The sequence below is a fragment of the Lepidochelys kempii genome, chromosome 2 (assembly GCF_965140265.1).
Source record: "Lepidochelys kempii isolate rLepKem1 chromosome 2, rLepKem1.hap2, whole genome shotgun sequence".
NCBI lineage: Eukaryota > Metazoa > Chordata > Testudines > Cheloniidae > Lepidochelys > Lepidochelys kempii.
The window spans coordinates 242,836,726-242,854,482 of NC_133257.1; the positions used below are offsets into that span (position 1 = coordinate 242,836,726).

Below are 17,757 nucleotides of genomic sequence, written 5' to 3' on the forward strand. Positions count from 1 at the left end.
CTCTTGGAGTGAACTACGGAGTGGGGAATACAGGTGTAGTTACCCTGAAACTGTGAAAGATAACTACTTATCTTTTCTCCAATCATTGTGTTTCTCAAATGTCTGCCCTGGGAGACTAATGAATCCTGTTGGACTGTAGGAATATAAAGAATAATGGTGATCAGCCACTGGGCCAGTGTATTAAAAGCATACTGGACCATTATACTCTTTTTACTTTGACTATTGAAACATTGCCATTTAGGTATCCCCCTTCCTCTGCATCTTCACAGAGATGACCTGTGACAAATACATCAATAAGAAAGGAGGCTTATGAGCTAGTATTTGGTTTTTTTCCCAGTTGATTGTAACATAGATTTGTTATATATACATCTTATGCCTTTTCTGTGGTGAAAGAAAAAAGTTTTTCTTTTCCTAAACCACAGGATCTACAAAGTCTAGACCAGTAAACAGTAAGCAGCCTGTTGGATCCATCTTAATGCCACTTAGAACCAGAATCAAGCATTTCTGTCTCTTGGAGAGTTTAACTAATTGCTGTTAAAATCAGTTGGATTTCTGCAGTTGCTATGTTTCATACAGCTCTGTTGATGGAACTTCAAGATGTTTGGAATAAACTTTTTCAGCCACCTGTGAAATGGGCCTTCACATGTTATGGCTAGTAACAAGTGGGGAGAGCACAGGCCCATTGTGACGGGTTTGGGCCCTTTGGGGTGTCAGCTTATGTGCTGGGGTTTAACTGAGCCTCCTCTGCTCAATCAGCCTATTCCGCCAGCCTGGGTCCCCTTTTCCTGGCCTTGCTGGGCTAGGCTCACAAGCCTCTTCCAGCCAAGCACATAGGCAGGGCCACACCCAGCTGCACAGAGAGACAGAGATCCACTCTGGAAAGATTCAAAAGCTTTTGGGGCTCTCCCCAACACTCTAGTGCCCACTCCCTTTAAGGGGTACAAACCTAAAGGTTTTCTGACATTCGCCCCCTCTCTCAATGTGGAGGGGGATATGCACAACTTCTTGCCCCCCCAGTTAGAAATTACATAAACTGGGTTATATTATAAACAAGCAATAAGTTTATTAACTACAAAAAGTGATTTTTAAGTGAATATAAGAGATAACAGACAGAACAAAGCAGATTACTGAGCAGATAAACAGAAGTACACATGCTAAGCTCAATACACTTAAGGAACAGGTTGCAAAATGTAATTTCTTACCCTAAGTGTTATTTTAGGCAGGTTGCAAAGTTTCTGTGGTTCAGAGTTCCAGTTATAATTCTTTTCAGTCTGGACTCCCCACTGGTTTCCCTTCAGGTGGCTTTAGCAGACTTTCTTCTTGGGCAGACAGGCCATGAAGAGGAGGAGCCTCGTTTGCTTTCCTCGCCACCATTAAATTGGATTTACATAAGGCAGGAATCCTTTGTTTCCCAAATCTGACCCCCCTCCCTTCCAGTGGAAAGTTACAGGAAGTCCTAGGTAATATTTAGTATCAGGTGACAAGATCACCTGACTATGTAGTATCACAGCATCCATGAGTCAGATGCAGTATGTAATGTCTGCAGGAAGGCCAAGCCTTTTCCCAGTTCATTGTCCTCGGTAATGGGCCATCTGCCCTGTCTGGCTTTTCCATTGTTGTACCTGAAGTATTAGCAGTGGGCGTCACTCAAAGTAACATAGTTGAAATACAGATACATAGATAATATTCCTAACTTCAGATACAGAAATGAAACAGGCATACAAATTGGATAATCACATTCAGTAAATTATTCAGGAAGGACTGGCAGGGCAGAAAAGGTGGGGGAGTTGCACTGTGTAAGAGAGCAGTATGACTGCTCAAGCACCAGTATGAAACTGCAGAAAAACCTGAGAGTCTCTGGATTAAGTTTAGAAGTGTGAGCAACAAGGGTGGTGTCATGGTGGGAGTCTACTATAGACCACCAGACCAGGGGGATGAGGTGGATAAGGCTTTCTTCTGGCAACTAACAGAAGTCACTAGATCGCAGGCCCTGGTTCTCATGGGAGACTTCGATCACCCAGATATCTGCTGGGAGAGTAATAAAGCGGTGTACAGACAATCCAGGAAGTTTTTGAAAGAGTAGGGGACAATTTCCTGGTGCAAGTGCTGGAGGAACCAACTAGGGGCAGAGCTTTTCTGGACCTGCTGCTCACAAACCAGGAAGAATTAGTAGGGGAAGCAAAAGTGGATGGGAATCTGGGAGACAGTGACCCTGAGATGGTCGAGTTCAGGATCCTGACACAAGGAAGAAAGGAGAACAGCAGAATACAGACCCTGGACTTCAGAAAAGCAGACTTTGACTCCCTTAGGAAACTGATGGGCAGGATCCCCTGGGAGAATAACACGAGGGGGAAAGGAGTCCAGGAGAGCTGGCTGTATTTCAAGGAATCCCTGTTGAGGTTACAGGGACAAACCATCCCGATGAGTCGAAAGAATAGTAAATATGGCAGGCGACCAGCTTGGCTTAATGGTGAAATCCTAGCGGATCTTAAACATAAAAAAGAAGCTTACAAGAAGTGGAAGGTTGGACATATGACCAGGGAAGAGTATAAAAATATTGCTCGGGCATGTAGGAATGTTATCAGGAGGGCCAAATCGCACCTGGAGCTGCAGCTAGCCAGAGATGTCAAGAGTAACAAGAAGGGTTTCTTCAGGTATGTTGGCAACAAGAAGAAAGCCAAGGAATGTGTGGGCCCCTTACTGAATGAGGGAGGCAACCTAGTGACAGAGGATGTGGAAAAAGCTAATGTACTCAATGCTTTTTTTGCCTCTGTCTTCACTAACAAGGTCAGCTCCCAGACTGCTGCGCTGGGCATCACAAAATGGGGAAGAGATGGCCAGCCCTCTGTGGAGATAGAGGTGGTTAGGGACTATTTAGAAAAGCTGGACGTGCACAAGTCCATGGGGCCGGACGAGTTGCATCCGAGAGTGCTGAAGGAATTGGCGGCTGTGATTGCAGAGCCACTGGCCATTATCTTTGAAAACTCGTGGCGAACCGGGGAAGTCCCGGATGACTGGAAAAAGGCTAATGCAGTGCCAATCTTTAAAAAAGGGAAGAAGGAAGATCCTGGGAACTACAGGCCAGTCAGCCTCACCTCAGTCCCTGGAAAAATCATGGAGCAGGTCCTCAGAGAATCAATCCTGAAGCACTTGCATGAGAGGAAAGTGATCAGGAACAGCCAGCATGGATTCACTAAGGGAAGGTCATGCCTGACTAATCTAATCGCCTTTTATAATGAGATTACTGGTTCTGTGGATGAAGGGAAAGCAGTGGATGTATTGTTTCTTGACTTTAGCAAAGCTTTTGACACGGTCTCCCATAGTATTCTTGTCAGCAAGTTAAGGAAGTATGGGCTGGATGAAGGCACTATAAGGTGGGTAGAAAGCTGGCTAGATTGTCGGGCTCAACGGGTAGTGATCAATGGCTCCATGTCTAGTTGGCAGCCGGTATCAAGTGGAGTGCCCCAAGGGTCGGTCCTGGGGCCGGTTTTATTCAATATCTTCATAAATGATCTGGAGGATGGTGTGGATTGCACTCTCAGCAAATTTGCGGATGATACTAAACTGGGAGGAGTGGTAGATATGCTGGAGGGTAGGGATAGGATACAGAAGGACTTAGACCAATTGGAAGATTGGGCCAAAAGGAATCTGATGAGGTTCAATAAGGATAAGTGCAGGGTCCTGCACTTAGGACGGAAGAACCCAATGCACAGCTACAGACTAGGGACCGAATGGCTAGGCAGCAGTTCTGCGGAAAAGGACCTAGGGGTGACAGTGGACGAGAAGCTGGATTTGAGTCAGCAGTGTGCCCTTGTTGCCAAGAAGGCCAATGGCATTTTGGGATGTATAAGTAGGGGCATAGCGAGCAGATTGAGGGACGTGATCGTTCCCCTCTATTCGACATTGGTGAGGCCTCATCTGGAGTACTGTGTCCAGTTTTGGGCCCCACACTTCAAGAAGGATGTGGATAAATTGGAGAGAGTCCAGCGAAGGGCAACAAAAATGATTAGGGGACTGGAACACATGAGTTATGAGGAGAGGCTGAGGGAGCTGGGATTGTTTAGCCTGCAGAAGAGAAGAATGAGGGGGGATTTGATAGCTGCTTTCAACTACCTGAAAGGGGGTTCCAAAGAGGATGGCTCTAGACTGTTCTCAATGGTAGCAGATGACAGAACGAGGAGTAATGGTCTCAAGTTGCAGTGGGGGAGGTTTAGATTGGATATTAGGAAAAACTTTTTCACTAAGAGGGTGGTGAAACACTGGAATGCGTTACCTAGGGAGGTGGTAGAATCTCCTTCCTTAGAGGTTTTTAAGGTCAGGCTTGACAAAGCCCTGGCTGGGATGATTTAACTGGGAATTGGTCCTGCTTTGAGCAGGGGGTTGGACTAGATGACCTTCTGGGGTCCCTTCCAACCCTGATACTCTATGATTCTATGATTCTGTTTTAAAGAATCCTTATTGAGGTTGCAGGAACAAACCATTCCGATGTGTAGAAAGAATAGCAAATATGGCAGGTAACCAGCTTGGCTTAACAGTGAAATCCTTGCTGATTTTAAACACAAAAAAGAAGCTTACAAGAAGTGGAAGATTGGACAAATGACCAGGGAGAAGTATAAAAATATTGCTTGGGCATGCAGGAGTGAAATCAGGAAGGCCAAATCACACTTGGAGTTGCAGCTAGGAAGGGATGTTAAGAATAACAAGAAGAGTTTCTTCAGGTATGTTAGCAACAAGAAGAAAGTCAAGGAAAGTGTGGGTCCCTTATTGAATGAGGGAAGCAACCGAGTGACAGAGGATGTGGAAAATCTAATGTACTCAATGCTTTTTTTTGCCTCTATCTTAACTAACAAGGTCAGCTCCCAGACTACTGCACTGGGCAGCACAGCATGGGGAGGAGGTGACCAGCCCTCTGTGGAGAAAGAAGTGGTTTGGGACTATTTAGAAAAGCTGGACAAGCACAAGTCCATGGTGCTGGATGCACTGCATTCAAGGGTGCTAAAGGAGTTGGCGGATGTGATTGTAGAGCCATTGGCCATTATCTTTGAAATAGATATCTCATGGCAATCGGGGGAGGTTCCAGATGACTGGAAAAAGGCTAATGTAGTGCCCATCTTTAAAAAAGGGAAGAAGGAGGATCCTGGGAACTACAGGCCAGTCAGACTCACCTCAGTCCCTGGAAAAATCATGGAGCAGGTCCTCAAGGAATCAAATCTGAAGCACTTAGAGGAGAGGAAAGTGATCAGGAACAGTCAGCATGGATTCACCAAGGGCAAGTCATTCCTGACTAATCTAATTGCCTTCTATGATGAGATAACTGGCTCTGTGGATGAGGGGAAAGTGGTGGACATGTTGTTCCTTGACTTTAGCAAAGCTTTTGATACAGTTTCCCACAGTATTCTTGCCAAGAAGTTAAAGAAGTATGGACTGGATGAATGGACTATATAGTGGATAGAAAGCAGGCTAGATCATCGGGCTCAATGGGCAGTGATCAATGGTTCCATGTCTAGTTGGCAGCTAGTATCAAGCAGAGTGCCCCAAGGGTCGGTCCTGGGGCTGGTTTTGTTCAATATCTTCATTAATGTTCTGGAGGGTGGTGTGGATTGCACCCTCAGCAAGTTTGCAGATGAGGTAGATACGCTGGAGGGTAGGGATAGGATACAGAGCGACCTAGACAAATTAGAAGATTGGGCTAAAAGAAATCTGATGAGGTTCAACAAGAACAAGTGCAGAGTCTTGTACTTAGGATGGAAGAATCCCATGCACTGCTACAGACTAGGGACTGAGTGGCTAGGCAGCAGTTCTGCAGAAAAGGATCTAGGGGTTACAGTGGACGAGTGGATATGAGTCAACAGTGTGCCCTTGTTGCCAAGAAGGCTAACGGCATTTTGGGCTGCATAGGTAGGAGCATTGCTCCCAGACTGAGGGACGAGATTATTCCCCTCTATTAGGCATTGGTGAGGCCTCATCTGGAGTACTGTGTCCAGTTTTGGGCCCCGCTCTACAAGAAGGATGTGGAAAAATTGGAAAGAGTCCAGTGGAGGGCAACAAAAATTATTAGGGGACTGGAACACATGACTTATGAGGAGCAGCTGAGGGAACTGGGATTGTTTAGTCTGCGGAAGAGAAGAATGAGGTGGGATTTGATAGCTGATTTCAACTACCTGTAAAGGGATTCCAAAGAGGATGGATCTAAACTGTTCTCAGTGGTAACAGATGACAGAACAAGGAGTAATGGTCTCAAGTTGCAGTGGGGGAGGCTTAGGTTGGATATTAGGAAAAACTTTTTCACTAGGAGGATGGTGAAGCACTGGAATGGGTTAGCTAAGGAGGTGGTAGAATCTCCTTCCTTAGTGTTTTTTAAGGCCTGGCTTGACAAAGCCCTGGCTGGGATGATTTAGTTGGGGATTGGTCCTGCTTTGAGCAGGGGGTTGGACTAGATGACCTCTTGAGTTCTCTTCCAACCCTGATATTCTATGATTCTATGATAACCTTTCCAGTGATACCGTACAACACCCATCTTACATAAAGTACATCTCAGTTATGTCGTATTCATATTATAAGCATATTTTCATAAAGAATATGGAGTGAAACATCACACCCATTATTAATCAGAATTGATTATGTCGTCTTTTGTGAAAGAAAGCTGGCTGGTGACCTACAGCAGGTAGTGGTTAGGCTCTTACGCAAGAAACCATCTGTTTGACAGGAACAATCTTTCCACTTTAAAGATACCTTAATTGACACCTATGTTCTTTTAGGTTCCTGGATTTCTCTGGCTTTAGACCTGGGGAAAAAATTGAAAGAACACGTTTTGCTTTGTTTGGTCATCTTCTGGCAGTGATCAGAGGTCATAGTACATACAATTTTATTAAATTGTATAAGTTTTGATAAGGCTATCCTGAGTTACTGTTAACTTGTCTGTAGGAGCTGATAGAGGTGAATGGGATTGTTTTACAGAGGATCTGTTTACTCATATAGGGAAGACTCAGAGTATTGTGATGGGCAATTGCATGTCCTCTCCTAGTGAAGGTCCCACAGCATTCCATCCTGTCACCCTCATGTATGTAAGGCTGTTGAAGAAAGGCCTTTTGAACTGCAGTATTATCATTAAGTTGATGAAAATGAACTCTGTGTTTCCACATCAAACCTGGAATATTCAGTTTTTCTACTCTGTCAAGGTTCCTCCCCCACTCTGAACTCTAGAGTACAGATGTGGGGACCTGCATGGAAAAACCTCCTAAGCTTATCTTTACCAGCTTAGGTCAAAACTTCTCCAAGGTACAAAATATTCCACCCGTTGTCCTTGGACTGGCCGCTACCACCACCAAACTAATACTGGTTACTGGGGAAGAGCTGTTTGGACGCGTCCTTCCCCCCAAAATACTTCCCAAAACCTTGCACCCCACTTCCTGGACAAGGTTTGGTAAAAAGCCTCACCAATTTGCCTAGGTGACTACAGACCCAGACCCTTGGATCTTAAGAACAATGAACAATCCTCCCAACACTTGCACCCCCCATTTCCTGGGGAATGTTGGATAAAAAGCCTCACCAATTTGCATAGGTGACCACAGACCCAAACCCTTGGATCTGAGAACAATGAAAAAGCATTCAGTTTTCTTACAAGAAGACTTTTAATAAAAATAGAAGTAAATAGAAATAAAGAAATCCCCCCTGTAAAATCAGGATGGTAGATATCTTACAGGGTAATTAGATTCAAAAACATAGAGAACCCCTCTAGGCAAAACCTTAAGTTACAAAAAAGATACACAGACAGAAATAGTTATTCTATTCAGCACAATTCTTTTCTCAGCCATTTAAAGAAATCATAATCTAACACATACCTAGCTAGATTACTTACTAAAAGTTCTAAGACTCCATTCCTGGTCTATCCCCGGTAAAGACCAGCATATAGACAGACACACAGACCCTTTGTTTCTCTCCCTCCTCCCAGCTTTTGAAAGTATCTTGTCTCCTCATTGGTCATTTTGGTCAGGTGCCAGCGAGGTCACCTTTAGCTTCTTAACCCTTTACAGGTGAGAGGAGCTTTCCCCTGGCCAGAAGGGATTTCAAAGGGGTTTACCCTTCCCTTTATATTTATGACATACTCTCTCAGTGCTTGGTTTAAATTCAATAACGAAAAAATGAAGCTGGTGTTGCTAGGTAGAGGAAAATACATTTGAAAAGAAAGGGAACTGTACCTACTCCCTTGATTGAAAAGGTACTTTCACAATTTTTCTCAGTTGTTTGTGATCTTGGGATTTCATTAAATTGATCATTTGTTTCTTGAGTCCAGACTAGACCAACTTGTTCCTTCCGATGCAGATCTCAACACAGTTATCTGTTCTTTTGTCACTATATTGGTATATAGTCTTAAGACTGACTTTGAAGAATATAGATAACATTCAGCTAGCCAGCATGCAGGTTAATTGAGGCAAGTCAGTCAGCATTCAGCCTGATTGGGGCAAGTCATCATGAGCAGTGGTTCAGAATTCTTTCTGGAGTGCAGTTCAAGCAAGGGATACCATTATAAAGCCATGAGTGGCTTGGGAGCTGACTGTTTTAGAGAGAACCTCTTCGCCCTTGCACTGTTGCAGAAATTGTGTCTTATCAAAATACCTTTGCTTTCTGTCTCGTGGTTTAATTCCTGGGTATGGGCACAGAGCAGTTTTGGTGGAATGCCCTTTGTTCTTGATTTCTCTCCAGTAGTTAGAGCCCCTTTTTTGGTTGGGGGGGGAGGTATGATTTATTTTTAATTGGTTGGAGGGCGGATACTATGTAAGATATATTTTAAAAATTTGGGCCTGTACCCAGGATATTTATCTCATGAAGGGTGGAACTTGTTGAGGTAGGAATGGGTTTGATTTACGCCAGTTGTTGACAGTTGGTTGTTTTAATTTTTGTATTAGATTTCCAGATACCAGTTGGTGGGGTACAATATAAAAAAGAAAACAATCATAAAAATCTTCTCTCTGCTGAAGGCCCAAGTCCTTTCAACACCTAAAGTTTTTGAGTCATAGGTGAGGGATTTAGGAGAGCATTTCTGTGCCTTTTTAAAAAATCCTTGTTCAGGAGGAGTTCCATCTTTCATAATCAGTACAGAACTGGGAAGCAGGAGACCTTCAAAACTCCTTTTCCCCATAGCAGTGCCACTACCCTTGGGAAGTATTCCTTTTGAATGGATGCAGGTTCAAGCATCAGAATAGAGATTGTTTGTAGTCCTTCCTACACCTTCTCCTCTCTTTCATGTTGATCCAGAAGTCGGACACAATCTGGCTCTAAATATACAGAAAATGAGTGTCTGTGTAGCGCTGAGTGACCTTGATGCCTGTTGACAGTCATTGGCATTTGAGAGAGCTGAGCACCTCAGTGCTGACTAATCTAATCGCCTTTTATGATGAGATTACTGGTTCTGTGGATGAAGGGAAAGCAGTGGATGTATTGTTTCTTGACTTTAGCAAAGCTTTTGACACAGTCTCCCACAGTATTCTTGTCAGCAAGTTAAGGAAGTATGGGCTGGATGAATGCACTATAAGGTGGGTAGAAAGCTGGCTAGATTGTCGGGCTCAATGGGTAGTGATCAATGGCTCCATGTCTAATTGGCAGCCGGTATCAAGTGGAGTGCCCCAAGGGTCGGTCCTGGGGCCGGTTTTGTTCAATATCTTCATAAATGATCTGGAGGATGGTGTGGATTGCACTCTCAGCAAATTTGCCGATGATACTAAACTGGGAGGAGTGGTAGATACGCTGGAGGGGAGGGATAGGATACAGAAGGACCTAGACAGATTGGAGGATTGGGCCAAAAGAAATCTGATGAGGTTCAATAAGGATAAGTGCAGGGTCCTGCACTTAGGACGGAAGAACCCAATGCACAGCTACAGACTAGGGACCGAGTGGCTAGGCAGCAGTTCTGCGGAAAAGGACCTAGGGGTGACAGTGGACGAGAAGCTGGATATGAGTCAGCAGTGTGCCCTTGTTGCCAAGAAGGCCAATGGCATTTTGGGATGTATAAGTAGGGGCATAGCGAGCAGATCGAGGGACGTGATCGTTCCCCTCTATTCGACATTGGTGAGGCCTCATCTGGAGTACTGTGTCCAGTTTTGGGCCCCACACTACAAGAAGGATGTGGATAAATTGGAGAGAGTCCAGCGAAGGGCAACAAAAATGATTAGGGGACTGGAACACATGAGTTATGAGGAGAGGCTGAGGGAGCTGGGATTGTTTAGCCTGCAGAAGAGAAGAATGAGGGGGGATTTGATAGCTGCTTTCAACTACCTGAAAGGGGGTTCCAAAGAGGATGGCTCTAGACTGTTCTCAATGGTAGCAGATGACAGAACGAGGAGTAATGGTCTCAAGTTGCAGTGGGGGAGGTTTAGATTGGATATTAGGAAAAACTTTTTCACTAAGAGGGTGGTGAAACACTGGAATGCGTTACCTAGGGAGGTGGTAGAATCTCCTTCCTTAGAGGTTTTTAAGGTCAGGCTTGACAAAGCCCTGGCTGGGATGATTTAACTGGGAATTGGTCCTGCTTCGAGCAGGGGGTTGGACTAGATGACCTTCTGGGGTCCCTTCCAACCCTGATATTCTATGATTCTATGATTCATGATATTACATGATGCAACATTTCCTTTCCTCTGCTTGCCTGGGACAGTGTGAAATGCATTGTAAGATTGCACTATTCAGTGTTTTTAAAACTGTGTTTTTCAGGTTGCTGAATTGCCACTGCTGATCATCAGCCTTCAGTAATCGGCAGTCTAGGCAAGCCTTGAAATTCAGATGTCGTAGGCAGCATTGCTCATCATTGACGTAAGGATTGCATGGCTTGCCAAGACTACTTCCATCAGTATCAGTACACAAGTAACCTAATAAACAAGTCAAAATGTTCTAGTATTTTAGTTAATGCAGAAGGCTGCAATTTTGGAACACAGTCAACAATTTAGAATGAAAGAAAATAAATCCAGTGTTACTTGTACAGGATTATTTATACTTTGTTTTTAAAAGATACACAGTATCAGAATGGAAACATGATTGTTAATCTCAAAGTTACAGAAACAAAACTCAATTAAAAATCACAGAAGTAAATCTGATGTGTTGAAATCACTTTTTGTTAAGGTTCTGCAAATCTTAAAAGAAAAAGTCACTCAAATGTAATAATTTTCATGTAATACTAGTTTGATGTGTGGATTATGTTCTTTCTATTTATGTAGTTCTTTCTGTAAATAAGAACGGATTACTTTTAGTTTGATCCAGTTTTAAATGTGCTTGTTTTCACCCGGAACATAATCTCATATATGAACTCATTAGAGCAAAATCATTTTTCCCTGTGAAATTTTAAATAAGCTTTACTCTGGTAGAGTTTTGGATAAATTTTCTTGTGTGGTTATAATCTGGCATAAAATGGACTCTTAACTACTTGTAATTGCTATTATATATAATTAGCCTTTAAGTTTACAAGGAAAGCCTGCTCTAGAAGCTTTTATAGTTCAATATTCTAGTTAAGGTGCAGCCTTATAGGAGAGCAGGCAATTCAACCAAATTTTAAATCAAACCGTTATAAGAAAAACTGACTTCCAGAAATGTTGAATTTTGATTTAAATTTTTGTGCTTATTTATTAGGAAAGTATTAGAATATGTATTAAGTGTTACATGGCCAGGTAAAGATTTAGGGCTGTCCAGAGTGTATTTAACCTAAGAAACACCAGTAATTTGCACAAATAGACATTATGTCTATGTTAGGACAAGTGGCTTATGTAAAACTTGGGCCTAAGTTAGAAGGCTACTTTTTGTGGCAGTGCAGTGCAATCCCAATTTTGACAACTCTAGTTAACTTGAAGTAACTGGTTAAATAATATATGTAGCCGAAAGTTGCGTTGACTGAAGCTCCACTCATGAGGCTTTCTTAAATTCCAAAGGGATCTTACAGAAATTCCTCTGTCTCTCCATTCCTGGAGAATTTAGTTCAGTAAAATTTAAGAGATCCACAGGACAGGAACTTCATTTAATGCATCTCTAGGGAACATAACTTACACCTTGGTTATCCAGGTATTTCAGTTAATCAGAGCTGGGTTACTCCTGATTATTCAAGCCCCTGTTGTTATGAAAATTCCATGCATCCTACTAATGTACTGGAAACAGGATGTAATAACTATCAGTTGTGTGATAGAATTTGTTCATATCAGTTATAGTATTGTTTTGTATTACTGGTGTCTGTGCTCTAGCTAAAAATTGAAAGGTTTGTTGTGATTATGTTTGCCTGGCTCTTTTTAGAATCATAGAAACATAGAATTGGAGGGAACCTTGAGAAGTCATCGAGTTCAGACTTCTGCACTGTTGTAGAACCAAGTAAACCTAAGACCATCCCTAAAAGGCGTTTGTCCAACCTGTTTTTACAACCCTCCAATGATTCCACAACATCCATTGGAAGCCAATTCCAGAGCTTAATTTCCCTTATAGTTAGAAAGATTTTCCTAATATCTAACCTAAAATCTCCCTTGCTGCAGATTAAGCCAATGGCTTTTTGTCCAATCTTCAGTGGACATGGAGAACAGTTGATCCAGTCCTCTTTATAACAGCCCTTAATATATTTGAAGACTATTATCAGGTCCCCCAGGTCATCTTTTCTGAAAACTATACATGGCTAGTGTTTTAACCTTTCCTTATACCCCAGGTTTTCTAAATCTTTTGTCATTTTTGTTACTCTCCTCTCGACTTTCTCCAGTTTGTTCACATTTTTCCTAACCTGTGGCACCCAGAATTGGACATAGCACTTTAGCTGAGGCCTCACCAGTGCCTTGTAGAGTGAGACAGTTACCTCCCGTGTCTTACATATGACACTCCTGTTAATATACCCCAGAATGATATTAGTCTTTTTTGCCGGTGCATCATATTTTGATTTATATTCAATCTGTTATCCACTAGAACCCCCAGATCGTTTTCAGCAGCACTACCACCTAACCAGTATTCCCTATTTTGTAGTTGTGCATTTGATTTTTCCTTCCTAAGTGAAGTACTTTTCACTTGTCCTTATTGAATTTCATCTTGTTGAATTCAGATCAGTTCTCCAATTTGTCACGGTCATTTTGAATTCTAATCCTGTCCTCCAAAGTGCTTGCAATCCTTCCCAGCTTGATGTCATTTTCAAATATTATAAGCATACTTTCCACTCCATTTTCAAAGACATTAAATGACAATACTGAATAGTACTGGACCCAGGACTGACCACTGTGGGATCCCACTAGATACGCTTTCCCAGTTTAACAGCAAAGCATTGATAAGCACTCTTTGCGTATGCTCTTTCAACCAGATGTGCACCCACCTTTTAGTAATTTAATCTAGACCCCATTTCCCTAGTTCGCTTATGAGAATGTGACATGGGACTATGTCAAAAGCCTTCATAAAATGAAGACATATATCTACTGTTTTTCCCCTATGCACTAGGCACTGACACTATCAAAGAATTAAATTAAGTTGGTTTGGTATGATTTGTCCTTGACAAATCCATGCTGGCTATTCCTTATGACCCTATTATCTTACAGGTGCTTACAAATTTATTGTTTAATAATTCTGTAGTATGTATTGACAATTTAGAATACTTTGAAAATATTTAGAATCAACCCTTGTTCGTTCCTTGTAATGGCTCTTGTGTGACGCCAATTACATGGAGTTAAAATCTGGATCATATTCTGAGTTCATATTAGAATCATAGACTTTAAGGTCAGAAGGGACCATTATGATCGTCTAGTCTGACCGGCTGCACAACACAGGCCACAGAATCTCACCCACCCACTCCTGTAACAAACCTCTAACCTATGTTTGAGCTATTGAAGTCCTCAAATCATGGTTTAAAGACTTTGAGGTGCAGAGAATCCTCCAGCAAGTGACCCGTGCCCCACGCTGCAGAGGAAGGGGAAAAATCCCCAGGGCCTCTGCCAATCTGCCATGGAGGAAAATTCCTTCCCAACCCTAAATATGGCGATCAGCTAAACCCTGAGCATGTGGGCAAGACTCACCAGCCAGAGACCCAGGAAAGAATTCTCTGAAGTAACTCAGATCCCACCCCATCTGACATCCCATCATAGGCCATTGGGCATATCTACCGCTAATAGTCAAAGATCAATTAATTGCCAAAATTAGGCTATCCCATCATATCTTCTACAAATCCTATGAATTTGTCTTTGTTCTTTTCTTCTATATCACCTTTTCTTCTTGTGTCCAGGATTAGGGATGATTTGCCAGAGACAGATTCAGATCCATTACAGTAATCTTTAAAATCTTCCTTTTGCTTCATGACTGTTTTCAGTCTTGTTTACCTCTCCATAGGACAATATTTCCATCATTTCAACATCTCTGGCAGCTGGATGGCTGTAGGCATTTCTAAGTGTTCTTTTAATCTAGAATGGCGTATGCTCTAAATTTAGAGGTATCATAATTCAACAAGATGTCTCACAAAATTTGGTTTTAGAGACCCAGAAAAGAGAAAATTGTGCTGTCAATTATTTAAGGTTTACTGGAGCCTTTTAAAGGGGTTATGACTACCTTTTGGCAAACAAACTGATACAATTTAACATGTTCCACCATAGGGATTAGAATATTCTTCTCCCAACCAATACCTGGATCTCTGATAGGCTTTACTACTGCACCAGAGATTAAAGGAGGAAGATTTTGTTGTAGAATACTGTAAGAAAAAGAGGCCAGCATGATTGCTAATCTGGGTAAGAAACCATATTCCTCCACCATGTCAGCCTTGAGGATTGAAAATCATCAGTTGTGGTGTATTGTTGTTTATATTGCAGTAGTGTTGAGAGGCACTTGCCCCATTGTGCTAGGTGTTTTATGAACATAATACAGATACAGTCCTTGCTTTGAAGAGTTTACAATCCAAGTATCGCTTTAGTGATACAACTGTTTTATTATGGGAAAAAATTGTCCTCTACATTAGAACATCTTCCTGAAGAATACAAGTAGAAAGCCAAAGATTGGATAAAAGGGGACCAAAGGATTTCATACCACTGATTGAGAGTATCCTATCATGATTGGATTTGTTCACCCCATACTGATACTTCTAGCTGAGAGCTCTGTGATTCTGTCCTATAGTACAAGCCATGGGTAGAAGATTTAGTCTTTGAAAGCTTGGAGATCTTTAATAAAAAACAGACGGGTCCTTGAAAAATTGACTAAAGGTCAAAATTTTAAAAAGTGACAAGTGGTTTTTTTGGTCACCAATTTGAGACAGCTTAAAGGTATGTAATTAGCACAAATAGTAATAATTTTGTCCTAGTAATAAGTAGTATAGTGTGTATTTTTTTTCTTGCAGTTTGGCTCAAAATTTTATCATTTAACTTATCTGTGTTATTGCTTTTTGCAGTATTAAATTGAAATCCACAATGCACTTTGTTTAAACATGATTATCATAATTTTTGCAGGTTTCTGTAGCTGGATCAAGTGCTGGAAGAGGATCTCCAGCTGTAACTCTAGTACAGTTGCCTTCTGGTCAAACTGTACACGTCCAGGGAGTGATTCAAGCCACACAGCCATCAGTGATTCAGTCAACACCAATGCAGGCTGTTCAGGTTAGCTGTCCTTTATATTTTTTGCTGTAGATATTGATTATTTTAAGCTTGTGGTTTCTCCTCCTCCCCCACCCCCGTTTTGAAACCTCCACCTTGGATTTTCAACTTTCCATCTTCTTTCTCACCAGTGGATAGAAAACCCACTTCTACCATGATGCCCAGGGGTAATGGCCAACTGACAATAGCTAGGCAGGTGGTGTGTAGAGATTCATTTATATTTCTTGTTTATCTTTTAAAGAAATGATGCCTTGGAACCCTCAATTTGTGCAATAGCAAACTTGTATAATCACATGGTCCTATTTTAATGACTTTTCCACTTTGTTTCCTCATTGGTTGTTCTGCTCCTCCTTGTCTCAAATGGGATTATTAACTTTTCAGTGCGTAGATTATCTCTTCAATGTATTAGTAGAAAGTCTAGAATAATGGGGCCCCATTGAGAGTATCTGGGAGCAATACAAATAAAAGTATTATAAATACAGCTTCTCTTCTTATTGTTTATAATTAGCAGCATCCATTATTGCATCTGGGTTTGCTTTACATGATATACTGGTCGATAAAAAATTAAAAATGGCTACAAAACAAGTAGCATATATTTGGCAAACCTTCACAAGCCTGATCTTGTTTAAGTTAGAGGACGGGGACCAGTGTACTAAGCACCAGGAGTTTTCAGAGCTTCTCATAAGTGAAAAGACTGAATAAAAATATCTTACAACTACTACTGAAGTGGTTTAGGAGTATTTGCTGTGAGTGGCAATACCTTGCCTAATCCTCAGGGCCGGCTCTAGGCTTTTTGCTGCCCCAAGGGGAATGCCGCCAAAGCAAAAAAAAAAAAAAAGGGGGCGGGGGCAGGGGGGCGGAATGCCACGCTTGAAAAGTGCCGCCCCAAGCATGTGCTTGGTTTGCTGGTGCCTAGAGCCGGCCCTGCTAATCCTGTCCTCAGCTCACTCAAATTTTACTCTTGACAGTGAAAAGTGTTCCTTCCAAAGAGAGGTGGTCTCTTAGACAACTGGAATCTAACCACTCTTATCAAGGACTTGAGAGACCTCAAATTTCACCCAGAAATTATTTGGCAACACATAGAGCACAAGAGCAATATGTTCTCACTGGACTGCTTGAAAGGCAGGCAGCCACATGCTGCATTCGCTGAAGCTTCTGAGTAGCTTTCAAGTTTAGCCCCAGTTAGATAACAAAGAGACGTATAAACATGGTGAGGATGTGTCTGTGAGGGAGGAGTACATTCTCTTAACCAGTGGAAAGTGAAATACTGAACTTCTCGCCCTGCTGCTATCTGGGACATGTATGTAGTATGGAGCCTGGCAAGAACCCAAGATAGTGGACTACAGGAGTAGGAGGCCCAAGCTTTGGGCTGGACCACACTTTGGCAGCCGCACCAGTGTTTGAGTTTCAAAAGAAAATACTGCTTTCAAAAGTAATGTACAGCAGACTCAGCTCTACCAATAAAACAAACAAATATCTGAGAGCCCTTCTCACTTGCTATAATCACCATTTTTCAACTCAGTTTAGTTTGGAACAAACATAAAAAAATAAAATATTTGCCCCATGGCTTGAAGTCACCCAGCAAGAGAAGCATTTCCCCTGGGTTTCTCACCAACCATCTCTTTTATTAGGGGAATAGGAACCAACTGCTCTCCCGTAACGGATATTGGGCCAATTACAGCTGCTCTGTCTTCTTCCACAATCAGGGTGGAAGGAAGGAAGCACTTGTGCCCAGTTAACCCTGGCTGGTTGCTTCCTTTTTTCCTTACCTTTGCGGGGAGGGATAGCTCAGTGATTTGAGCATTGGCCTGCTAACCTCAGGGTTGTGAGTTCAATCTCTGAGGGGGCCATTTAGGGATCTGGGGGGAAAAATTAGGGATTGGTCCTGCTTTGATTGGGGGTTTGGACTAGAAGACCTCCTGAGGTCCTTTCCAACCCTGATATTCTATGATTCTATGAATATGGTTATTAAAGGGAGAGAGGGTGTTTCTGTCCTGACGGGGTTCTAAAGGGCCAGTATACCCCATAACATGAGCAGTTATAGATTTAATCAGATCCTTAAAGTATTCTCCCCATCCAATCAGCAGCACCTCCTTATTCAGCTGGCTTTCACCCAGGACCCTACTGGACACTGGGACACTGAGGAAATGGTATAATCTGTGTTTCACTAAAAGAAGCTTAATGTCATCTGCAT

General features: G+C 42.3%; 1 protein-coding gene across 4 annotated transcripts in view; it reads left to right on the forward strand.

Moving 5' to 3' along the window:
• CREM (cAMP responsive element modulator) overlaps positions 1-17,757 on the forward strand; it is a 73,734-nt gene that overhangs the window by 16,900 nt on the left and 39,077 nt on the right. The window contains exons 3-4 of one of the 4 annotated variants that reach the window (XM_073334455.1): positions 10-33; positions 15,449-15,566. In XM_073334455.1, coding sequence (XP_073190556.1) covers positions 10-33; positions 15,449-15,566 — 142 coding nt within the window. Of the gene's footprint in view, positions 1-9; positions 34-15,419; positions 15,567-17,757 lie in introns of those variants that run through there. The other 3 variants (XM_073334454.1, XM_073334453.1, XM_073334446.1) reach the window with 3 other exon arrangements.